Source organism: Fopius arisanus, unplaced genomic scaffold, assembly GCF_000806365.1.
Source record: "Fopius arisanus strain USDA-PBARC FA_bdor unplaced genomic scaffold, ASM80636v1 scaffold00044, whole genome shotgun sequence".
Lineage (NCBI taxonomy): Eukaryota > Metazoa > Arthropoda > Insecta > Hymenoptera > Braconidae > Fopius > Fopius arisanus.
The window spans coordinates 681,560-707,020 of NW_011887783.1; the positions used below are offsets into that span (position 1 = coordinate 681,560).

At 35.1% G+C, this 25,461-nt stretch overlaps 4 protein-coding genes across 4 annotated transcripts in view; all 4 read right to left on the minus strand.

Moving 5' to 3' along the window:
* LOC105267167 (solute carrier organic anion transporter family member 3A1-like) overlaps nucleotides 1–20,988 on the minus strand; it is a gene marked incomplete in the record, with an annotated part of 33,032 nt that extends 12,044 nt beyond the window's left edge. Inside the window, 2 exon segments of the mRNA XM_011305825.1 lie at nucleotides 19,783–19,816; nucleotides 20,343–20,988. Of these exon segments, the coding sequence (XP_011304127.1) occupies nucleotides 19,783–19,803 (21 nt within the window).
* Nucleotides 20,989–21,204: 216 nt separating this feature from the next.
* On the minus strand, nucleotides 21,205–22,113 carry LOC105267103 (prostaglandin E synthase-like). Its single transcript, XM_011305736.1, has 2 exons — nucleotides 21,809–22,113; nucleotides 21,205–21,748 (listed from the first exon to the last, which is right to left on the minus strand). The coding sequence occupies exons 1-2, from the start codon at nucleotides 21,935–21,937 to the stop codon at nucleotides 21,404–21,406; spliced, it is 474 nt and encodes a 157-aa protein (XP_011304038.1). The 5' UTR covers nucleotides 21,938–22,113; the 3' UTR covers nucleotides 21,205–21,403.
* Nucleotides 22,114–22,406: 293 nt separating this feature from the next.
* On the minus strand, nucleotides 22,407–23,590 carry Sf3b6 (splicing factor 3b subunit 6). Its single transcript, XM_011305737.1, has 3 exons — nucleotides 23,443–23,590; nucleotides 23,103–23,221; nucleotides 22,407–22,789 (listed from the first exon to the last, which is right to left on the minus strand). The coding sequence occupies exons 1-3, from the start codon at nucleotides 23,473–23,475 to the stop codon at nucleotides 22,564–22,566; spliced, it is 378 nt and encodes a 125-aa protein (XP_011304039.1). The 5' UTR covers nucleotides 23,476–23,590; the 3' UTR covers nucleotides 22,407–22,563.
* Nucleotides 23,591–23,733: 143 nt separating this feature from the next.
* On the minus strand, nucleotides 23,734–25,206 carry LOC105267105 (phosphoglycerate mutase 2). Its single transcript, XM_011305738.1, has 3 exons — nucleotides 25,023–25,206; nucleotides 24,219–24,716; nucleotides 23,734–24,139 (listed from the first exon to the last, which is right to left on the minus strand). The coding sequence occupies exons 1-3, from the start codon at nucleotides 25,120–25,122 to the stop codon at nucleotides 23,973–23,975; spliced, it is 765 nt and encodes a 254-aa protein (XP_011304040.1). The 5' UTR covers nucleotides 25,123–25,206; the 3' UTR covers nucleotides 23,734–23,972.
* Between the last annotated feature and the right edge of the window lie 255 nt (nucleotides 25,207–25,461).

The following is a 25,461-nucleotide window of genomic DNA, read 5'->3' on the forward strand; positions in this document are numbered from 1 at the left end:
AAGATTAAAAAAGTGCGGATTACAAAATCATTTGTCTCGAATTTGGGGTCATCCGCAGCGTAAATAACAGATGGAAGACAATAATTGTTATAAAAAAAAAAGTAGCAAGCGAATAAAATGGGGATAACGTCAAGTGGACGATTAACGAGACAAATAAATTGATAATGTAATGAGAGGGGGTAGATGTGCACATGTTGTGAATGGAATTCCGTGAAAAATCCGAGGGACAATCCGATAATATCATCGAAATGAGAAATTTTCTCCAGAAATTCCTCTCGGATATATCCTATGTATCTGCGCGTGAATCGATTCGGCAAATGTTTGCGCAGTGACGTCAACACTGGATTTTGTACATATATGCAAGAGCCGGTGAGATATGAAAGTGCAAGAGAGAAAAATAATCGTGATAAAGTTTTGTACATCGAAATCAATTTGACAATGTCTGGGCGTTCAACGTTTGTCTTTGTCTCCAGTATCTCCACCGATGCCTTTTGTAAATCAACTCCGAGACGCACCATTCACCGATAACGCAGTTATTACCTGATATAATTCAATATGTGATTCAACACTTGTAAAATAACAACCTCGAGGATGAATGAAAATAATAAATAATGTTTTATTGAGACGTAATAAATACATAAACAACAAAATAATATTATCTAATTAATACAATAACGTGTCAACACGAAAGCCTGACATGGCCATTGTTATTCCACTGCAATCTGTTTTCGTAATTTTGTTTAAGTAAAAAAAAACCTGATAGCAACAAAAGTTTTCACCCTCTGGACCCATTTGCTAAAAGGCCCACCTTCCCATCCTCAGATCAGATCTTTGTAGGAAATCAATTCCAGGGATCTAATTTATTTCCTTATAGGCCTCGAACCTAGATGATATTAAAATCGCTATTCCAGCGAAATCCGCGTTGTTTTCATTTAAAAGGCGTCCTACCACTGCATTGATACAGAAAACTCCTTTCAGCGGAGTGAAAAGATGATACAGAACAAAACGGAGTGACAACGCTCTGTGTACAGAGACGAGGTGTGTACAAACCGCGTGTCATTTTCATGTACATACGAGAGACATGGTACAGAGATCGCGTTTTATGTTTATATATGCCATAGTGCCCACACCTGTCAAAGCTACTCCAGCTACGGTATGTGGGCTCTTATTATGCTGCTTTGAAGACCGGAATAGGTTTCATGCATATTCCTATTAACCCAATTTATCTTTCAACCAAATTTATATTATAATATAATTTCAATATAATTACAATATAATTTCAATATAATTTCAATATAATTTCATGAGAAAAAATGTGCCCCAGGTTTTTTCATTGAAAATTTCCTGGGGAGAATATTGAAAATACTTGAGCAGGTCAGTAATTACCGAATTTAATTTCAAGCTTGCAAATCATCTTAAACTATTAGTGAATAGTAATTATGAGTAATTATTACCTCATCGGCTCCAATAATTTATAACCGATGGGATGAAAATGAAAAATGAATTCACCGAAAATTGGAGGAACTCGTTGACGGATTTTTGAGAGGCATAAATATTTTCATACGAGGTATTCGTCATGATTCCCCTACGTGCAGAAGTCGTTTACCTCTTAGAGTTATTTGGCCCTCCCCTTGTTGCACACTCAAACAGATAATCACGTATACCAAATGCGTGAGGAAGAGAGCACCAGCGATAACCGAAAAAAGACGAAAAAAAAAGGGACAGATTAAATAAAAAATTGTGTACAAGAGAGAAAAGATATGGTCGTCACACGTTTATAAAACACATCCGTCTTTCTCTTCTTTGGCATGGCTATATAGTGAGGCACTTCTTGAAGAAGACGAGAGTCCAAAAAGAAGATGAAATGTAAAAAGTATGGCGACGCTATAACAACCCAAAGAGGGGAGCAAACTGTGGAGGGCATGCGTGCAGCATACGTAAACGGTTCCTCCGGCTAAAACTGACGGACACGCTTTTCAAGGTGGATCGATCATCGGCTTTTGCCATTTCTTCGTTGTACGTCTTTTCGTGTCATTCAATTGCGCCGAGATTTCACTCACAACTTGTTTATTCACCCAAGAATAATTGTTCTACTCTCACTTTAAATTTTCTCTCTCGCGATAAATTTTCAAGAATTTTCAAAAAGAATTTTCAAAAATTTTCAAGAATTTTCAAAATTTCAATGACCCAATATTAAAAAATGTGACAGAAAATACCAGACACGATTTTCAAAGTCATCCCCTCTTCCTGGTCCCCAGCTTTTCCCATTGCATTTGTTTATTTATAATTATATATAAGCGCATGAATTTTATAATTATTGATTATAAAATGTTTGATCAATTAATGAATAATGATTAATTATTTTGCTGATTTCAGTTTTCGTAATGGAAGTTGCCTGGTATCAACCGAAAGTCCGGAAAATTAGTGGACAGCTGGTCTGATGAGTAATCGTAATCATCAATCATGGGTTTGATGATTATCTGTTGACGTGTTGGAAAAAGGTTGGGCTCGTGAAAATGGGGATGAAGGGTACCAGCTGGTTTGGGTACAATGTTGAAAAAAAAATGAAAGGTCAATTTAATTTGAGGGAAAATACCGGTGGGATGCGCGGGCGCACCAGAGGCTACGGCCCCGTGGACGATCCGTAAGCGCAAATAGCACTCGACCCCGACTACTCCGGGTGGAGTCATCGTCCCGCGAGGTCGGTTGGATCGATAAGGTAAAAAAGGAAAGATTCCAACAAGCGCCCCACTTTTCTCCCACGCGAGAATAACTCAACATCTTGCGCTGTAATAAAATGACACGTCATTTATTTCAACGAGGGAAACACCTGACCACTCGACAATTCAAACTATCACATTTTCCTGGAGAAATTTTCACTTTCAGTTGAAAAAAAAAAATCCAATTTTCTCTCCATTTTCAGTTTCACTTTCAAACTATCACATTTTTCTGAAAAAATTTTCACTTTGTTTAAAAAAAAAAAATCAATTTTCCCCTCATTTTCATTTTTTATTTTCAAACTATCACATTTTTCTGAAAAAATTTTCACTTTGTTGAAAAAAAAAATTCAATTTTCTCTTCATTTTCATTTTTATTTTCAAACTATCACATTTTTCTGAAAAAATTTTCACTTTGTTGAAAAAAAAAATTCAATTTTCTCTTCATTTTCATTTTTATTTTCAAACTATCACATTTTCCTGGAAAAATTTTCAATTTCAGTTGAAACAAAAAAATCAAATTTTCTCTTCATTTTCATTTTCACTTTCAGTTGAAAAAAAAATATCCATTTTTCTTTTTATTTTCATTTTCACTTTCAAACCGCAAAATTTTGCTGGAAAAATTTCCACTCAAAGATATTCCACAAAATTCACGTTCGTATAATTTTTTTCACAAATCATCGATTGGCTTTTGCATTTTATTATTATTTAATAGCTCCCCAACTTGTGTAGTTCTTTTTAAAATTTTATAAAAAAGTCAGAGAAGTGTTTGACCAACTTTAAAACTCCATGAGTCATTAAATAATGACAAAACACAAAAACATCATATTTAAAAAAAAAAACCATCGATAGGTTGTCAAAAAATTAAAAAAACGTGAACTCGCTTATATGGGCGTGGACCATGCTTAAATGGATTTTTTTTTATTAAAGGGATTGATCTGGATGTCCTACAGTGATCTCCATTATCCGAGTCACAGAGGATGCAGGTAGTGTTGGAGATAGGAGCCGATGGTGTAGATGAGTCGGAAAACTAGTGTGCAAGTTATTCCCCTGACAGAGGAGTACTTTCATTGGTGTTATACAACTGGCGGATCGAACGCGCGACCGCTGAAAGGAGAAATGGGAACAACTCAGTGGCGCTCAGTTTTAAGTTACAATTAGTGGCTTTCGAAGGACTAATTGATGAAAATTTATTAGCAACATTGGTGAGAGAAGATGGCGAGAAGCGATTAGACGTTAGGTCATCCGACTGTAATGAGCTAATGAATGAGATGATTCCCGTACAGTCTATCCTGAACATGTGAGTATTACGCTCATATGGATCAGGCGTGAGGTGAAATTCAAAACGAAAAATCATTTAGATTTCCAATTATCCGATTTTGAATTCATTTTTTATTGAAAATTGACAATATTTTTTGAGATTGTTCAATATTAAAAATTAAATTCGCAAAAAACACTGGGGTACTTTCAGATCACCTCCATCAGGTCTTGGCGAAAAAAAAAAATTATGGGGAATGAGTTAAAAATGCTTTTTGCCTCATTTTACTTCTCCCCTTATCGTATTTTTTAGAATGTTTCATTTTTTCATTTTTTCAGAGTTTTTGAAAACTTTGTAATAAACTTTAATCGTCTCTGCGGTTATTCGAGTCATTATTATAGAATGCATTAAAGTGAAACATGAGCACCCGATATTCGCACATAATTTACTGAAAAGTATCTCTGAATCGAAAGAGAATGGAGAAATTTTCGTACTGACCTTAAATGAAATTTATGTCACGAGCCCCGATAAACCGAGATCTTAAAATCATTCCGTTTATTCAAGTTTCAACATAAAATTTCATAAATCGATCGTAAAACTATTTGAACTACACTCATGACTCGTGAACAATCTGTTATAAATCTATGATAACATGAAAGTAATTCGTATCGAAATATCTCAAGAAGTAATCTGGATCTTGATTGATCAGAATAGAAAGCACAGACTCAAGTATCGACTCGACTCAGACAATTCAATTACAAATAAGACCGAGGACTCAAGTACACTGTAGAAAAGATTAGAAGGTGTTGGTACCCAATTGTTTATTCCTACTTACCAATATCCCCCGCTTATCGGTCATATTTTTCGAGTGTCCGTTGATCCTAATCGATTTTTAACGATAATTCTTCTTTTGAAAAAACGTTTGTCTTCATTAAACCACCCTCGATTTGAATTAATTCTTTTCTCATCTGAATCAATTGATGAAAATAAATGAATCGCTTTGTATCCATTAAAATCGGTTATCCTCTATTCCAAGAATTATCTAATCGTCCATTCATACTCAAACTAATTGAATATACAATATTTAATATTTAATATATCATAAATGACATCCATAAAAAAAAATTAAAAAAAATATTGCCAACGTCCAACCGATTTTCCAATTTTTCACAACCGATCGTCGTGAAAGCGTGATGCAGAATAAATCCAGCCGAAATCACGATTGATAATAACGACGTTACTGATAATAACGATAATAATGAAAAAATCGTTGAAATGGAAAAGAATTTGAGAGTGAAACTTAATGGTTCACCCGGTAGGTTGGTACCGAGAGGGAATCGGCAGACTCGTTCGGAGGATCGCACACGCCGGTTTTTCAGGGTAGTTGTACATGTTTATGTGTGTGACTTGTGAGCAAGACTTCTATGAGACTTGGCCGAACGGAGAAAGTAGAAAAGTGTATCGTGTTCGCTTTTTGAGCCTTCGCCTTCGTCTGGAGGAGAGCGAACGCCTCTTCACGTTTCTCACTACCGATCATCAAACGTGCCACATACCTTTCCATATCTATACGTCTACTTGTCTTCCATTTGGATGATGTACTCTCCATCATTTTTTTATTTTTTATTTTTTTTTCAAAATATTATTTCTACCGTGAATTATCTAGTTTTCATTTTTTCATTTTTCATTACAAATATCACCGTTTTTACATACATCTCCGTTTATCTTTGTTTTGATTTTCTCAACATCACAGTTGAATTCTTATCTCGTGTATCTTCAGCAATTCGTGGGTACGTTTCAAGGTTTCATTCTAGATTGAAGAGTTTTTAAGTATTTAAAACGAGTGCTAGAAGCGCGGTCATAAATTTTTTTAAACTTCAGTCACAATATCTTCTGATTTCGTAATTATGTGAATTCGAATTAAATTTCAATTAAAAGCGCAATCAAATAATGAACTAACGCAATTAATTCCGGAAAGTTATTCGTCGTTGATGTTAATTTATAATTGATTTTTCAATGGGATCCTAAAATAAAATTTCCTCAAGGTAATTAATGATACTGACTCGACTTCTGAAAATCGACAGTGAACTCTATAATATTTTCATTATTTTTCCTTGACCGCAATTTATTTATTTTTATTAATAATAAAAAATTGCAATAAAACCTATAAAATTTCGTGAAATGCAGAAGTCGCAATAATTTTATAATATGGGCTCACAGGTCATTAGATATGGACCCAAATAATAACCGATAGTGGGGCATTCCGCGAAATGTATAAATAAAACATTTGCTGTGACGAACGGATGATAATTTGGAGTACAAAATCCCGATTAGAAATGTTGTTTTCATTCACATTGTGGCAATGTCGGGACTTTAACGAATAGAATGCGTCAGTATATAAAGTCTGGGTTGTGCCCAGGCTGTCTCGGAAAGATTGCAAGGTCAGGGAGAGACACCGAGACCTTGAACTCGAATTTCACTTAAGTCAAAAAAGCCATCCGCTTTGATAATATTTTTATCAGCTACGACAGACTCCGATATTGTTCAAACATTTGCAATGAAATAATATCCTTATCTACACAAATTACTAAATTATTATGTCTCCCGTGGCAAAAATCATAATACCCACTTGTTTTATCAGTTATTTGGACTTTTTTGGTTGTTTTGTTTGTCGTTTAATTTCAAGTTCAAGAGTGAGTCACATTTATTTCATAGGCTGTGGCCTGTCATTTTCATCGCATGAGTTTTAGCTCAACGTGGAATATAAATAACCACATGTCGGACCATTGCCACGGGTAATTAACTTTCGATTTTATTTTTTCATTTTTTTTTTCCGCAATGTTAAATTGCTTCATTATTAACATCACCTCCGTGCAGATTGATAATTATTCTCAGGGCGTTGTTTTTTTTTATTTCAACGAAAATTGCGCAAAGTGTAGATTAATTTTTTATCAACCCGAAGAGGTGAAAATATTTATTTAAAAATGGGGAGAACCAATCGACTGTTATGCTGAATAATCAATTAATTGAGTATTCTGATTTTTTATGTAATGATGGTTATCTCGAGAGATCAGAATTTTTTCATCGGCTTCAAGTCCACGGGAAACATTATCTATAAATCAGGATTTTTGGAGAGTTAAATGCAAATTACCACACGACAAAATGGGGGTCAAAGGTTTAATTGGAAGTAATTCTGTGTGATTTACTCCAACATTGCGATTATTCGCAGAGCCTTCGAATTTTCAGTTTCAGCTCGAGAATTTTTACCCTCTAGAAAAAGGGAGATTGTCTCATTATTAAATTCAGCTTTAATGAGATTATCAATTGCGAGGATTTTTCGTTGACCCGAAAATTGTGTCGTGTAAATTTATTTTTTACGATCAAATGAGAAAAGGATGAGATGTGAAATGTAAATTTCTCTCTCTCGAAAAAAAAAAGGAGGTCAGAGGTTTAATTTCACGAAATACTGATTACACTCAGTTACGGTCAAACGTTTGACTGAAAAATTCGTTTTTAACTGGAAGAATATTCATACAGGGTTGGAATTCTCAGAATTAGCATGAGAAATCAACTGATTTTTTTTTTTAACGGTACATTATTTTCTCACCAATGGCATCGCCCACTTTTTTCTCCTTTTGAATAAGAGAAGGATTCCCGGGATAAAGTATGGGATAGGTGTAAGGGAAGTAATCGTGTGAAAGATAGCATAAAAAAATTCCTCTCGGGCAAATCCACCCACCCAAATTCGGTATCTCCAAAGGAATATCGACGATCAGAGTCACGCCTCCACGTTACTTGATTCTCCATTTTTTTTCCCCTCCTTTCTACGTACTTTCTTTTCTCATCGAGACATTACGAATTCGATGAGAGTACTTGGGAGGGCCGGTTCCCAAAATTCTCAACGAAAATCCAACGACTTTGGAGGAATAAAGAAGTTTAATCCGAGAAGATTTATCTGCCGACAATATTTCATGAGAAAAATTTTCATTCAAATACCGAGGGAATTTTCTTTCAAATACCGAGGGAATTTTCATTCAAATACCGAAGGAATTTTCATTCAAATACCGAGGGAATTTTCAAAGACTCAAATTCCTGAAGAAAATTCATCCAATATTTTTTCCGACAGTTTTTGTTGGAAGGAAGTTTGGAGATATTTCATTATCACTTGATATCAGAATAAATATCCGGAGCCAAAGGCCTTTCAGTCCCCAAGTGGCTGCTGGCACAGCTGAGGAATATTTATTTCTTAATCCGATAATATATGTGCTATTTTTTTTATAAGTCCGTTACACAGCAATTGATATTTTAAATTATGCAGGTCAGTTTCGATACTACACATTCAACAAAGTTGTATATTCCATTTTAAGAAATAAATTCGCAACGCAGTTTGAGAATGAGAAATTTGGCTAAAAAAAAATGGACTCATTGAATTTTAAATTTTGGATAAAGTTCATGTGAGTTCATTTTACCAAATAGAAATTAAACAAAATCTTCAACGAACATGAATATTCAGTACCAAAATCTGAAATCAAATATATATTTCCCTAAATTGACTTTATATAATTAATTCGAGCCTAAAAATTCCACGGATTTCCGAATTTCCTAAAATTTATTTAGGATTCCTAAATTTATTATTAATTATTTCCCTCTGTGATAAAAATTATGACCTCTCTCTCATTGGACCCAAAAAAAAATCTCTTCTCGACGAATATGATATTTTTACCATCTTCTCGATATTCTCAAAATATCTTTTCCGAAAGGAATGAAAAAATATTCGAATACCGAAATAGTTGGATGCAACTGTAATGTTTACACCTGGACACAGAAAACGTGGAAGTCAAGCCCCAGGAGATGTCTCTTAGATAAAAATAACCTCTCAATAACATCAATTCTAAAATCTATTTTTTAAAGTGGAGAACCCCTGCAACGATTTTCCACGTATTTAGAAAGTAAAATGATGAAAAATAAGACATTACCTGTCACTCACTGTCCCAATGGGACGTGGTCCATGCAGCCTGGATCTTCAACACCGGCTTCACAAATAAATATATTCAAGAAAACTCGCTGAACAAGAACGTATCGAAAATAGAATACAGTGGAGAATTGCCCCTGGGGGTTAACACCAGTTCAGTGAGTGAAAATCAAGTGTATCTAATCCAGAGATAATATTGAGTACTAATCCCAGTTAAAAAATCCGAGACGACAACCAAAACAGTTCTCCACAAAAATCATATACGTATCACTCCCTCAGGATCCACCCAATATCCATCAACACATACCACAGAACAAAAGTAGAGATGCCAAATAATCTATCTCACAATTTCCTCTTCCCCTTTCCCTTCCAAAACCCCAAAGACACGACCTTTTCATCCACCTCAATATCCTCCAGATACCAAAAATGACATGCCAATTTAATAAAGATTATAACCGGCCTCGACGCACATTTTCAACGTTCCCCAATTAAAATTCTGCACTTGAGTCTTAATGTCTCATATCAATTGTTATTAAAATCCATGTTGTCGCGTTATTAGTCGTTGATAATTTGCACTAGTAATTGAGTTATGGTTAGGGTTGAATTGTTGGAATATAAAAAGATATAAAAACGTGTGGATTTTGTTGTGAATTGAATAGACCGGCTTGAATGATCCTCACGGGTTGGAGTACCGCGTGCGACTGAGACGAGACTCTAACCAGCGGTGGACGACTTGTCGAGGCTTTTTCTTTAGTTGTGTGCGCGTGCGGCTCACGTCAAACGAAAATTAAACGCCAAACTCATTGGATCTAGCCAAGCTCACCCACAGCACCAGGGTAGTACTCAATTTGGTACTTTATGTCCTTCCATCCTCCATCATCCTCAGAGAAGCTATTCATTTTTTACATCATCACCTTACCGCAGTCTAAATCATCATTTCTTCTCTCAGAATTAGAAATCACCGATATTCCTTATCCATCAATTTTTTTTTCTATTTTTAACGCAAGTTTAATTATTTAATTAATAAAAAATTATTTAACGCAAGTCTCTCCAAGAAAACGCCAACTTATTTTATCGTCCTTGGAGAAGGGATTGATGTTTAGGTCATCATCTCACCTCGACTCAGTCTCAATTCTATCAACTCGGGACATCGATTTTTGAGCTCAGATAAGCGATCGCAATCGGTTCTAGATCCAATCCCGTTCGGGATTTCATCTGTCTTTTTCATTTTTTTTCACATTTCATTTTCTTACAGTCTCATTACCGAAATTCTGGTCATTTAATCCAAAAAGATAATATCATTTTGATTCAACCAAATGATCTTTCAAGAATTGCCAATTGGTTTACAGACCTTAATTTTTTTGTTAAAAAAAATTAATCCGGTAGTTCTAAATAGATAAATTCCATCAATTTTATTTGATGGAATAATCTAATCTGTCGGTGTTCTGATCTTGAAAAAAAACCGGTTTAGGATAGATCATGCTAGTCCTCTTCGAAAATTCCATCTCTGTTCTAATCTTCTTTTCCCCAAAAACTTCTTCGCTTCAGTAAACGGCGACATCCACACACTGATACACAACGACGTGTTTGCTCTCCTCTGTGAAAAGATAAAAGGACCGGTTTCATATTGCATCTTCAAAAAAGGAAGAAAATAAAAAAAAAATCCATGAAAAAAACAGCTGCGTCTCTTGAAGACGCTCGTTTGACCGATACAATATACTTCCACAAATGTTTGAAAAAAATTATACGTTCCATTCGCGTACGATTCTCTTTCCATTGACTTTCGCGAATAATTTTCTAAAATAAGAGAACATGTAAATGTAAGAAGCCTCGGGTACATTCTGGAGCGTTTTGAATACACCGTGTTATTACACTGCAATTGACTTTATGGCCAATTTTTAATGAAAAAAAAAAATTCTAAATTACATGTTAGTAATTTTTCTTCAGTTTCTCATGTTTTGATTATTATTCTGAGAACAAAATGCTTTCAATTTCTCTTATGGGACATAATACTCCGGGAATTGAATTGAGATCCTTTTGTGCAACCCGTGGAAGTGAAATAAAAGTGAAACTCTTGATCTTGAGTTATTCTCTTAACGACGAAAAATTTCAATTGAAGGAAATAAAAGTGAGAACGATCCATGGCAGTTCAGAATTACCTCGCTAAAAATACTTCCACGCAATTGTGTACTCGGCAATTCAACGAGTCTCGGCAGAAAAAAAAAAACAAGTTGAAGAAAATTATTCTCGTGTGCCAACCGGAAAAGTCAGAGGGTTACGATTGAGTGAATATGCAAAAAGAAAGAGACTGGCACGTGTCACGAGCATTCGTCGAACTTACATCCATTACACGCTACACTCGAAACATTTCACACGTCCAGAGAAAATAAAAATTCACCACCAGTCGGGATGGTGCAATTAAAAAAGAAATTTCAAAACTTGGAGAAAAAAAAAAAAATCACTGCCGGCTGTTTGCCGTTGGTTTAGCATTCAGCGACGGGAGTTCGAGTCATCTTCAGACATATAGGAATTGACTTACCGTTATACGAACATCGTAAGAATCACCATTATTTACTGAACGGAACGCAGATAAAAAAAAGCTCGAAAAATTCATTGAAAAAAAACATCGAAATTCGAAGATGAAAAAAAGATGCAACTCGATGTCTCCAGACTGGCAAGAAATTTCTCATTCTTAAATTAAATTGCTTTGATTAATTTCTAGATAGATTAAAAACTGAAGAATTTATTATTTGAATTTTCCATATTTTTTTAAACCACAATAAACTGAAAGTTAAAAATAAAGTTAAAATAAAAATAACTTGGGTAATTTTTTTAATTTCAAGAATTATTCAATGTTCAAACATTTAACGTAATTTATTATTTTTTTAAAGTTCTAATTGTGAATGCGAGTGAAAATATCAACATGACAAGAAGTGATGAGACTAGCCGGTCCCCTCTGTATCAATTAAAAGCAGTATAACATACCAGGAAACGCTGAACAATTATTATCGTCTGGCCCACATTGTACATTGAATCCCTCCGCTTCTCTCACCCATTTGTTATGCACTCCCTCTTCCTCAACTGACCTCTTCACTGTTTATTGCATTCATCCAGTTGAAAATGACGCGTGAACCGCCACATAAATATCATCAATGTATCAAGATTATTTTAACACCCTCTTCCAATTCCCAATCGACCTCAATAAAAAATTATGATACACCCAGTCGATAAAAAATAAGTTCAAGGCTCTTTTGTCTGGAAACAGACAAATCAATTGAATCGCCAATTTTCTGTCTGAATTTATTTTTCCTTTTTTGGCATTCAAAGAATTATTCTTCTGGAATAAATATCGGAATAGCACTACGGAATCAGTGCAGATAATTATGCGAATTCTCGGTATTTAGCGACCACCCGGCGAGAAATTGCCCAAGATCAATCTAATTAATCTGTTTGTCGTTAGTGGTATAGGCTCGTTTAATGAGACGACAGTGCGTGTGGAATAGAGTCAAGTTAATTTGTTTGAATGAGTCTAGACGTTTTAAGGGTGCATTCACATCTTCGAGAAGTTATCACCGGACATGGCACATCTTTTTTTTTATTTAGGATTTTATTTAGGCATCTTTTTTTTTATTTAAGATTTTATTTAGGCATCGTTTTTTTTTATTTAGGCGAATTTCAATTCGAAAAATTTCATTTCTAAAAGCCAATTAAAAATAACCATGGACAGAATTACCTTTATTAATCCACAAAATGGAGTGGATTATTTAAAAATAAAAATTTGAAACAAAAAGAAAAAAAAAATCATCACCGAACGTCAATTTTGTGACTTGAAAATACTCAAGTCTAATTTTTAATTCAGTACCTGATCTAATGATTAATTAGACTTGTCCAACGAAAAAAAAAAACAGGGAGTCGTAATTAAATGGTTTGAGCAATTGCGACAATTGTCGCATGAGGATAATTAACACAAATTTGTCGGTATGGCCCTCGTCAGTGCCTCGTCGCCAAATTTTGGAAAATTTTTTTGTAGAATAGATTTTTCGGAATATTTCTTTGAAATTTCCTCTGCAATATGTCGAGAATGAATGGACAGCAGGAGCTCGCCCCAAATTCGTAATTTACTCATTGAATTTTTATATTCTTTCAAATGAACAAAAAAATTAACAGGATGTTTGCTATCCCACACGACACCGGAACAAACATCCCACAAGAAAGATCCATTATTTTATCGCGAAAGGAAGTTGTGTTCTCATTCTTTTAATTCATTCATTCGAATTTCTTGTGATTTTATTTGTTTACTATGGGAGTAGGAAGTATCTTGACACCGCAATAAAATTAATTCAATAATTCAAAAATATCACCTTGACCATTTTACCAATTCAATACCCCGAAGATAATATCACCTATTAAATTCATTAACAATATATTCTGTTAATTAACTATTCTAAATTCATCGGAATTTCAATCACAACGTCATCAGAATTCTCAACGCTTTTTTGTAAAAAAAAATAAAATCTCAAAGGTCTGCCTCAAAATTTTTAAAAAAGAATTACAACTTTGGTCCTGTGGATTTATGTTTTATTATGCATTCAATCTCTTTGATTGGCCTTGAGTGGGGGATCGTGAATAAAAAATGAATGAATAAATGAATGTGAAAATATGTTTTTCATCCCAAACATCAAGATCTCTTGAAAATGTCTCCAGTTTCATCGATTACCAAAATCATATATTTTATGATGGAGGCATTGAAGTCATCGGAAAATCCCTGATTTATCGCCACGACCGGATGCTCCGGAGGGTTTTGATCATATTTTAAAAGAATCTCAAACTAATCAAATAAAGTTCGTAAGAGGTCGGGTCCACTGGTATCAAAATTTTGGATCAATATTTCATGAACTCATGATGCAATGAAACTTGAAGCTGACGCAATCCGATCATCATTTTCCGACCCAGATCTGATAAAATTATAAATCAAAATAATTCACAACGAGAAGTGCCCGATTTATTCAAGAATAAGAAAATCATGAAGAAAATAAATTATAGCATATCAAATTGGATTTATTGTAAATAAAAATAAATAAATAAAAAGGCGAGAAAATCGGGTCAGCGACCTTTCGTGGACCGTTTATTGGATTCTCATCAGTCAATAATCTCAATTGTTGGTCGAAATATATTTTTTATCAATGCAATCATCACTCCAGTCATGAGCAAACCGATTTGTTATGTTTCACCGGTTTTTGTTACCGATTTGTTGTCCCCGTCATTGACTCAGTAAAAGTGCAGGAGCCATTCAATAAAAATTCCTGGCGAAGCCATACAAAATAAATCTCCAATCCGTCTCCAAAGATCAATCGATAGTAAGTACTTAAAAAAAAATAATTTGAATTATGCGAGGAATGTGGCTATTCAGGTCGAGGCGATTGTACATGACATGGTTTTTTTTTTCTTTCGAATATCGATCGTTGCCTGAGTATCATTTAAAATTGAGACACTGTGTCCTAGTTGCGATCCCCATAAAAACATGTTTTATATGATCTTGATATTCCTAAACTCCCAATAAAAATAAAATCGATCCGAATATTTAAGCAAGCAAACAAGAGCCGGAGAGAGCCGGAGAGAGCCGGAGAGAGCCGGAGAGACGATTCATTTAATATGATTTGCAAGGTGCATTCGTTCATGGATTCTCATATTTTTTCATATAAATTTCTTAAATTTTTTGCTTTTTTAAATTGTCAGTTACTCGTTCAGGTTGAATTATTGATGCCGGAATCCCAGTCTGACTTGCATCCGGCGACTGCTCTTAACAAATATCCCATTTTTCCAAGGTTTAAATCACCAACTTCGGAATTCAAATATGCACCACAAAAAAAAATTATTTCATACCACCAATTGGCGATTCCAACTTCAAACCCCAATTCAAATTTTTTTTCAGTTATCAATTTGAGAGTTTTTTTTTCTATTACCCAACAACATTTTAATAAATCCGCATTTACTAGCCGAATGGTGGCACCCTGGCTGAGATTCGACCAGAACAATAAATCTTTAAAATTGTCTATCGATTTCCAATCCCAAATTCCTATACCGATTTTCCAATAAATAGCTCACCCTGAGATCAGGAAATTCTGAATCCACGGGGCTCCGGGGGACTTGGAAGGAAGACGAATGCCTTTGGAGATGTGACACTTCACTCTGGTATTATCCACAACACTCACTAAAATGGTGTTCGACCTTGTCTAATGACGTCATCCCGTCTAGACAGGCAGTGAAGTGTTTGAGGTTGATTGAAAGTGCTGCAGGATTCGCTGAATCCACCCTTGGAAAATTTCCAGAATTAAGGGGCATCCCCTGGTAAACGAGAGGTACCCAAAGTTGGACGAAGTTTAACCAGGAGGGAAAAAGTTTTTAACATTAAAGCGAGAGTGTACAGAGCCAGACAATGTGAAGTGGGAAGTGTGGAGATGACAGGGGCATCCTAAATTAGAGCACAATCGATTTAAACGAGGCAAATCACGGTCGAGAGGGCCAAGGGCGGATCTCTTAACTGACTCGATCTCCAGAGAGTTTAATCCCACCTGCTCTGGACCCCGGGGACCATTTGTCCCCGGGTCAAAATGACAATGTCGTGCGGCCAGGGCCTCAATTGAACCTCGCAAATCCCATCCATTCGCAACTTTTTCATTTTTGTTTTTTTTTTTTTCTTCATCTCTTTTTCCTCTGGCATGTCCAGTCCATTCGTAAATGCAACCGAACGGAAATTTAGAGATGGAAGAGAGAAGACAAGGGTTTAGTTTCTCTGAACCCGATCATTTTAAACGATTCGCTTGGGCCTGTGCGTCATTCTTTATGCAAATCTGTTTGGTGACACCCGAGTCTGACGGCAATTTATGTCCTGACTGTGGGGCGATAGGTGAAAGAGGCCGGACAATCGGGGAATAAGGAAATTGTTAATCTGTTCTTGTTTTGCAGAGGAAAATCGGACGGTGAAAAATCTCAACATTTTTTTTCAATTATTTAGATTATTTTTTTCATTGAAAAATTAATTTAACATTTTTTTTTTATTGAAAAGTTAATTTAACATTTTTTTTATTGAAAAGTTAATTTAACATTTTTTTTTATTGAAAAGTTAATTTAACATTTTTTTTTATTGAAAAGTTAATTTAACATTTTTTTTTGTGATTAAAAAAATTATTATTTTTTGTGAAATTAAAAAATTTGGATAAAAAAGAAAAAATAATTTTTTCGCCGTCTTTAATAAAATATTTAATCATTTTTAGGAGTTTTCACCGTTTCGTAATTTTCGTAATAAATTTTCCGGAATAGTCTGGAATTTTTGGCAGAGCGTTTCGCAATTCATGCATTTTCTGTGGAAAATAGCGATTATCATTCCTTGAATTTAGTGTCCCGTGCCCCAGATGAATTTTGGGCCCTTCCTAAAGAAGACTTGATCAATTAAAGTGCAGAGTCCCCGGAAGAATCGTGCGAACGTGAACTTGAGTGAAAGAATCATCACCCCAGCGTGTCCAACTGACTGCTAACCCAGACTTTAGTATTCCTCGGTTGTCGCCACGTACGAGACTTCCTCATTCCATTGCCCATAGACTATTGTAAACCATTATTTTCCTCCTCATCCCTCTGTCACTTCATCATCTGCCAATCACAATCCAAGACTCCACTATGATTTTCTGATTTATAGTATTGTAAAACGTGGTGGTGCAATTTGCAGTAAATTCTTAAAAGTTCCACGAGAAAATGTATATGAAAATATTTTTCAAGCTCTCAATACTGAGACATCCCAATCAATCTATTTATCATTTACTGTTCATCTCTCGTCAGGTGATTAGGAAAAATAGTGAGACGATCAATTCCCCTGTAATGTGTAATTGGTGCTCATTTTGTTCATCCGATCATTAATTACACAATGATATGAAGAACGATGTTGCAATATGCGGTACGTGCTCATATATCACCAAGTTCTCGACTCGTCACGTGTGGGAAGATGACAATGCACCGATGGCCTCGCCCCCGATATACCCAGTGCATGTGCACACCAGTAGATCCAGTGCTACCAGTGCTATCAGTTCATCTCCACATGAAACCCCATGAAACTCTTATCCACATAAAGAAATCATTTCAATCATCGCAACCATCAACTCCACCCCAGAAAATAGACTAAACCAGCAATCGATTCGATTCGAAAATATTCGATAATTTTGTCAATTCAAAATCGAACTGCGATAATTGAAAATTAAATTTAATTAGGATCACAAGCATTTGGGAATTTTATATATTATATAGTGGAGAGAATATTGAATAAGTTATGAATTGTATAAAAGACGTCAATCAAATGTCATCCGTAGAAAGGACGAGCGAATGAATAACAATTATTGAGAAATACACTTCAATTAGACCGAATAGTACTGCTTTCCCGCTCGTCGTAAACAAATCAATTGCAATTCAATTCGCATAATGACACCAATACGCAATAACTTTTGTCTTCTAGTCGCCCTAGCTTGATTCTTTAAATAAAAAATGGAGGGAAAATAGTTGATAAACAGAGGTACCAGGCATTGGTGTTACTATCGTTTATCCATACAATCTAGCCACTGTATCTGATGCGTGAGTATAAATAATTTAACAGAGGCTCGATGGAGAAAATTACAAACAGCGATCACGCACTCAACTCACTTGGCTAAGGCAGTGGTTTATTACATTAAAAGTAAGATGATGTAATCGAATTTATTTTCATTTTTCGTGACAGCAGTGGATATTGAAGCCGTTGATTATCTCTGAATGTTTATGACAATTTAATTATCAATCAATTCAAAAATTTCTAATGTCACATCAAATACACCACATTATTATTTCCAAATTCTTATCACCTCTCCCAATAAAAAACTGTACAACTTTATCAACGACCCATTATTCTATATTTTCCTCACAATAATAAATTTTGAATTCACAATTTTTCACGGGTACCAGAAAAAATTGTCGCCATTCAATCGTTATTGTTATCGGAGGGGAAAAAAAATCATGACAAAAAAAAATTATGAAAAAAAAAATCATTAATAAAAAATCATGAATAAAAAATCATGAAATCATAAAAAGTAAGCTCATGTGAAATTCAAAAAATCAGCAAGTTTGTGGAGTCGGTAGCTGTCACCCCAATCGGTTTGAACATAAAATTTCAAATTCAATGGTTACTCGAGGTACATACACGACATTTACCTTTCCCCTACCCAAAACTTTTGATTCTGTAAAGGCAGAAGACGTCAAGAGGGAATAGGGGAGACCAGAATAGGTCACTGACTCTTATTCAGGTCAACTGCATCATCATCCCCATTTCCAAGCTCTCCCTCCTATTCTGCACTCGACCCGAGTCACTTGTGAATACATCTTTCCCGATCTATTTTCATCAGTTTAAACGTTTTCGTTGAATTTGTCACAGTATATGTGTGTGAAAATTGTGACTATGGGGACGTCTTCCCAGGATCATTTGTAACGTAGTGGCTATTTCCGTGTCGGATGGAATGGGCATGCGTGAGGATAATACGGGCAATGCAATTCAAAACTTTACCAAAAATTTATAAAAATATCATTGAATATTGACAAAAGCGAGGAAGTGTATATTTTTTTACGTCAATCTGAATGAGAGTTTCCCAGGAATTAAAAAAAAAATAGACATGAAAAATGAGAAGATATCGGTAATAACTCTCAAGAGTTATGTCACTTTAATTTCCAGGAATGAATTTGGCATGGCAAATGCATAGTTTCTCACTAATTCTGCATCAGCGATTAGAAACTCAGGTCTCGCAGAAGAGCCGTTACATTTCACCAACGGAATTAGAACGACATTACCCGGGAGTCACAGGATTAAATATATTTGATACACGTGAAGTATATTCAGTGTTTCGTAAGGTTTGACACGTGTAAAACCATATAATGGATATAAATGATTCTTCGAGATTATAATCTGCAGAGTGGATACTCTCGGACATGGAGTTCTGTAGGCGTTATGGGAGCCTTGATGACTCTATAATATCGAGATAAGGCTCGATGTCTTTGAATTATGACCTATTCGAGAGGATAAATAATTGTTTACCACCCCTCGTCTCGTTTTTTCTCCCGAGACGTAAATTTTCTTTTATTTTCACTTTTTTTTTTATTTTCTTTAGGTTTTACGAAGATGTCACTGCGGCGAATAATCACCACTTCACTCTCAATGACTGGCATCATTAATCTTCATCATTACCTCTATTTCTTTCCACTTTATTTCGACTCGTGACAATTGCTATTTAGGTTACATCGTTTTACTCATTCCAAAGACAAATCAAATATTTTTTCAGGCATTTTTTCTTTATTTTTTTTTGGTACACCCGGGGGACATTCTAATTTGAGATATATGGATTTCTTCTTTTAAGGAATGAATCGTCTACGGAAATCTATAATTACTATTTTGATAAAGTCAAATAAAGTCAAAGTGTAGTTGAAGCATTTTTTTTTCATTTTGAGATTACGAAATTATTAATGAATCTCTGGATAAAAATTCAGATGCAGAATCAAAGTTGCATTTGGATTTATTGACATCAGTATTCCATGTTTATGCAGTACTTATTGGTATTCCAGGAGATAATTCAATACAGATATCCGAGAATGGTGTATTTCAAATTGACACCGATAAATAATTCATTCGTTAAACCAAGGCGTTAGAAAGTCGTATCACCAGTGTTTTATCATTATTTTTATTTTTCCTCATAACTGCTATTTTGTATATAAATTTTCCTCAAAATATTCAAGTATCATATTGAGGCTGTAGAAATTATTTTTCCATTTTAACTTACCCCATTCGTTGGGTTCTCCATGTGTCACCAGCATCTGAAAGAATAATAAAATTTCTGTATTACGACGAATAAATGAAATCTCGATCTCCATAATCCCAGACATTTCCGGTATGAGTATAAAAATGTAAACATACATGAAACAAAATAAATTCATTACTCTGAAAATTTATGAAAATATTGTGCGTTTTTATTTTTTTTCAAATGATGGAATAAAATAAATAATCATCATTATACTATTCACAAATGAAAATAATATAATTATTATATCATATTATCTACAACAAAAATAGAATTGGAAAAATATGAGATCTTCATATATTTAGCAAAAATAGATCCATGGAGAATGCAAAATCAAATTCTGCAGCGAATTTGTGAACTAGGATAAATGCATTTTTTTCAAGGCAAGTATTTATCCAATATCTCGAAATCGAAGGGAGATATCGATTTTTTGATACATTCCTTTTCCATAGCTCTCATCCTTATCTCTAAAAAATGTGTATATAAAAAATTCGCTAGGTTCGTTGAATAATAAAATAAATGAAATGAGTGTGTAGACCCACCTCTTCCCTAATCGGTGAGTGAACAGCTGGTCGTTTCGTGGAAAAACCAAAAAACATCATCACTCCCCCCACCCAATACGTCTGACCACAACACCATCCGTCCATTCACTTACACTCGTCTAATACTCGTCATCACACCCCGTCAGGCCCATTGGGTCTCAACTCAATCCTCATCCATGGTAACTAACACATTATTTATCCACAAACTTACACCCATTCATATCCATTGCCTCCGCCACAATTTTGTCATTTGCTGCTGAAATATACCGCATTGACGCGCCACTCGCTCAGCCTTCAACTCCCACTTTCTCAATTTTTTTGCTTCTGCGCCCTTACTCCACCCAATAATACCAACACAATTACATATATTATTTATTTACTTATTCCACTTATTCCACCCCCTCGATCTGTGTCATCAGAATTTTAAACAATTTTCAAAAATTCATTTACATCCACAGAAATCGATAAACAAAAACTCAAACTGCCAGCACTTGATTATCGAATTAATTCACGATAAGATGTTATTTCAATTGTTATCTAACGATTCGTAGTGACGAATTCGATAATTTATTTTACGTTGTGAATTACTGGTTAAGGGGAATTTATACTTTTGAGGGCTGTCAGCTTTATGTATGTGGATTTCTGGTAATATACATAATGCTGGAGAGGGGAACTCCTTGCCAGAAGTTCAGGTTTGCCACAACATGACGGAATGGCGCGTTTTAATTGTTTTATTTTATTTAAATAGTTTATTATGAATAATGTGATATATCCGAAGGATTTCTCAGGACGGGAAATTTTTCTGGAGAGACTTTGAAATAATTTACAGCGATTCTAGAAGAACTGTATTTTTAATTGTAAATTTAATTGTATTTTTAATTGTAAATTTTGAAAGGCTTTGTGAGTTTTATTAACAATAATAATTTCTAACTTAAAGTATCTCACATAAATTGTTTACGAAGAATTTCCAAGAATTTCCATCGAGATCGATAAACCCATTTTATAATGGAATTTTATTGACACCGATTATTCATTTTAGAATTCGATATAAATAAATCGTTTTATAAAAATGAGTAGAACAAAAACAAACTGATACCGATGTAACATAAAATACCATAACAAATAGTTATTAAGATTGTAGATGCCGGTGTTGCGATTAAATTTATGGAGAAAAGTGTATGGAATATTTTGCACATAGAAAACACACGTATAAACAATTTACCAATGACCGGATGGGGTGACGTCGTCAACCAAATAGGTGTCATCAATAAAAAAGGCAATATGATTTTCAAATCATTGAAGTGGGCGTTGCGAAGACGATCGACACTCGGATGACCATCTCCACTGGGATGAAGAGTGACATTTGAATTTTCAATCCATCTTCGATCCTCTTCGCTGTGTATTGTCTGCAGAATTATCATTTGGTTATCAGTTTCAGAGGAAAATAGCTAGTATATGGATTCTACCTGGGTTTTCACTCGAGCCTGTCCGGTGAACCAAATCAACACCATCATTTCTAGTATGAGAATGCTGCCCCACCATGAATATAATGATTGAAATTCCTCAGGAATAGTCCATGTCCCGTTGAGGGACATTTTACCTGGTGAAGTTGAAGAGCGATTGTTTACAGCTGCAGACGTTGCTGCTTTTACTGCTGAGTTATTCAAACTGAGGCGCCGGTTATCGGAGTCATCTTAAAAGGAGTTCGGAGTTGGAAAAAACCGGAATCGGTAACGCTCCGCCCTTTTCAACTGATTTTATGGTTGTGTCAATTTTTTTTTCTAGCACGTTTTAGTTGGAATAGGAAATAATACGATCTTGGGACAGGAAACCAGATACATCAGGATATCTTGATCTATTCTCTGGGGACATCGAGGAATGTGAAATAGCTATCGTCCCATGGGAGCCGCTCTTGAATTTTTTACATATTTTTTAAAGTATGTGTCGTCTTCTGGGGGCCGGTTTCTCTCCGATTTCCTGTCACTGCAGATGCAATTTGGATATCCAGTTATCAGAGCCTTTTACTGGAATTGTCAAATTCTCAAAAACGAGTGAAAATTGAAATGCGATCATTTGTTAAAAATTTATTTGTTATTCTTGTCACGTGAAGTAAACAATGGGACAGACTTTCAACGCAGATGACGATGATATAATAATTACAACTTAGATTATATTGAAATCTTAAATTACTGACATGAATAATTTAAAAAATTGTACAGTTTCATTTTTTCTCCTCGTTTAAATTGTACTTGGTCTTCAATTTGTCAATTTCTTCCATTTTCTTATCGACATCTACCCTCTTGAATGCTTTATTGCTCTGGTAATATAATACAACTAGATACCGGTTACAGACGTTGAATCCACTCAGATGATCGCACGCGTTCTTAGCATCGAAGATGTCCTCGTAGACGACGAAAGCTGTGCCTCGAGTTTCTGCGGTGTTACCACTGTAAATAAAAATTATCTCATGACTTATGTCTTATTTTCATCATACCAAACGATCCATCAAAACCCAGCGATCAAAACTATCGGAAAAATATCAAGCACAAAAAATTTATATTATGAATATTCGCATGCAATGCATCACGTCAAAATCTGAATATTCATTATATATAAATATAAAAATGAAGAATAAATATGATCGGATGAGATATAAATATAACTCAGCAGTGAATTGAGAGAATTTTGAGAGAGTGATGGAAGCTGGGGCTAACTCCAATTAATTAATCTCCTCAGGTCTCAAGTTTCATTTCAACTTACACTCGAATTTGTCTCAGGGCTCCATATTTACCGAAGATATCATACATTTCTTCTGCAGTTATTTTGTAAGGTAAGTTCCTGATGTAGAGAACTCTGTTTACTTCTGGTGGAAGTCTAACCTGTGAATTAAAGAACATGAGAAATAATTGACGTAAAGATATGAACATGTGTAGTAGTGGGTGGGGTAAAATTAATAAAAAATGAACACTAATGAATAAATATCGGAATTAAATAAATAGGATAATAAGATTAACGATGATTTGAGGTTATGTTTTTGCGTTCTGAAATTTTCTGTAGACGGAAAATTATTCACATTGATAAAAAAAAATGAAAAACATACGTTTGCACGACGTTGCAGCATTGCCATCGTCATGTTGACAGGTTTATTTTATCCAACGGAATACAGGGAACTGATCAACACTCCAATTAGACGATCTCACTATTTTTTCTGAATTCGAGCCTCCGAGAAGTCGAAAATTATTTACGAACTGCTGTACCGATTTTTCGATCGGTAAAAAGATATCGTGTGCCAGTTATCGACGCAAAATGCCGATAAGTATGAGAACAAATACTCTTTTTAATTTGATTTGTAATCGATTCCATGGATATCTTAAAAAATTACAGATATAAATTCTTTCTACAATTGTTTTATTATTCGTGTACAGTAGAATGACTCAATCATTCGAAATCCTCAAGACAAAAAGTTTGAAATGAATATAAGCGTAGATCATTTTGTTCATAAATAATGTGTATGCAACCCTGCATTGCATCTAGCAATGGATCAATCCCCTCAGTTGTCTTTGAATAATCATTGATGACAGCTCTAGTGGAGTTGAGTATAATCTCATGAAGGTGGTTTGAATAATTCGTTCACTTGGCTTTTCCTTGGGCAGCTACTGCAGCTATTGCTGCTTTGACGGTTTCCTCGTCACCCAAGAACTTCATGGACACCACAGGCTTGAAGTTCTCGTCGAGTTCGTAGACGAAGGGGATGCCGGTGGGCAGATTTAACCCCATAATCTGGTCATTGCTCATTTCTTTTCAAGATAAAAATAAAAATAGATGAATCATTGCACGATAAATAAACCAATAAATAATGAAACGAGCGATACTTACGATCGAGATGTTTAACGATCCCTCTGAGACTGTTTCCATGGGCAGCAATGATGATCTTCTTGCCTGCTTTCAGTGCAGGAATGATGGTGTCATTCCAATAAGGCAGAGTCCTCTCAATCGTCAGCTTGAGTGACTCAAACATGGGGAACTCTTCCTTCTTGGGTCCATCCTTGTATCTTTCATCCTCGACGATGGTCTTGTAATATTTGTGATCGGGCTCCATTGGTGGTGGTGGAGTATCAAAGGATCTCCTCCATATTTGCACCTGCTCTTCTCCATATTTAGCCGCTGTTTCTGCCTTGTTCATCCCTGTGAGACCACCGTAATGACGTTCGTTCAATCGCCATGTCTTGTGGATGGGAATGTTTTCTTGACCAATTTCCTTCAGAATGGTGCCCAGAGTCACCTGTGCACGAGTTAGAACTGACGTGTGAGCCTCGTCGAAGGTGTAACCAGATTCCTTCAAGGCTTTTCCTGCTGCGTTTGCTTCGCTTTTTCCTTCAAGAATAAAATTAAATTATTCCATCACCTATTACATTATTTAATACATTCACATGATAACTGATTTCGATAATTAATTATTCATTGATTAATTAATTTATTTCATTTCATAATCAACTATTAGATTGTTTAAATGATTCATCGTGTGAATAAGGGAATTTTTAATCAGAAATAATGGAAAGAATTTATGGAATTTTCCGAAATAAAATAAAATAATTGTTCTTGAATTATCGTGACCGAGTCGCAGGTACGACCTTTTGCCCTTCAGATCTTCTCTAATAATTTGGAGTGACAAATCGGTACCTTTTTCTGACAATCCAGCATCGAACCATCCACAGAACAAATTCAACTGGTTCCATTCACTCTCTCCATGGCGAACCATAACAATTCTGTATTTTGCCATTTTTATTGATTTTAATTGTTCCAAAACCGCAACTGCCTCAGTGACCAGAGTTAGACTGAACTCTGAAGCAATATGATGGAATCAGGATTACCACGAAAAGTGTACTTAAAAAACAGTTGGTACACACGTTCGCGCAATAACTAAAACTGGAGGGGGAAATTCGCCCCTAGGGATTTTTCTTACTTCGTACTTTCCAAAGAGGATTGACTAAAGTAGAGGCTCAGTTCTGGGGGTTTGAGTGACCCCAGCGGCATCGTAGTACTGCACCCCAAGAGAGGGAGGGCGCAACACGCAATGCTGGGGTGTTTTTTTTTATTAACCACGTTTTTATTGCAATGC

What these genes read in the sequence shown, in the direction of transcription:
- LOC105267103 (XM_011305736.1), bottom strand. Translation starts at nt 21,937, where the DNA reads ATGTCCCTCAACGGGACATGGACTATTCCTGAGGAATTTCAATCATTA. An exon ending in AGGCTCGAGTGAAAACCCAG is followed by an intron (nt 21,749 to 21,808) that starts GTAGAATCCATA and finishes ATAATTCTGCAG; the next exon opens with ACAATACACAGCGAAGAGGA.
- LOC105267105 (XM_011305738.1), bottom strand. Translation starts at nt 25,122, where the DNA reads ATGGCAAAATACAGAATTGTTATGGTTCGCCATGGAGAGAGTGAATGG. An exon ending in TGCTGGATTGTCAGAAAAAG is followed by an intron (nt 24,717 to 25,022) that starts GTACCGATTTGT and finishes TTATTCTTGAAG; the next exon opens with GAAAAAGCGAAGCAAACGCA. An exon ending in GATCGTTAAACATCTCGATC is followed by an intron (nt 24,140 to 24,218) that starts GTAAGTATCGCT and finishes TATCTTGAAAAG; the next exon opens with AAATGAGCAATGACCAGATT.
- Sf3b6 (XM_011305737.1), bottom strand. Translation starts at nt 23,475, where the DNA reads ATGACGATGGCAATGCTGCAACGTCGTGCAAAC. An exon ending in TGCTGCAACGTCGTGCAAAC is followed by an intron (nt 23,222 to 23,442) that starts GTATGTTTTTCA and finishes TTTAATTCACAG; the next exon opens with GTTAGACTTCCACCAGAAGT. An exon ending in GCCCTGAGACAAATTCGAGT is followed by an intron (nt 22,790 to 23,102) that starts GTAAGTTGAAAT and finishes TTTTATTTACAG; the next exon opens with TGGTAACACCGCAGAAACTC.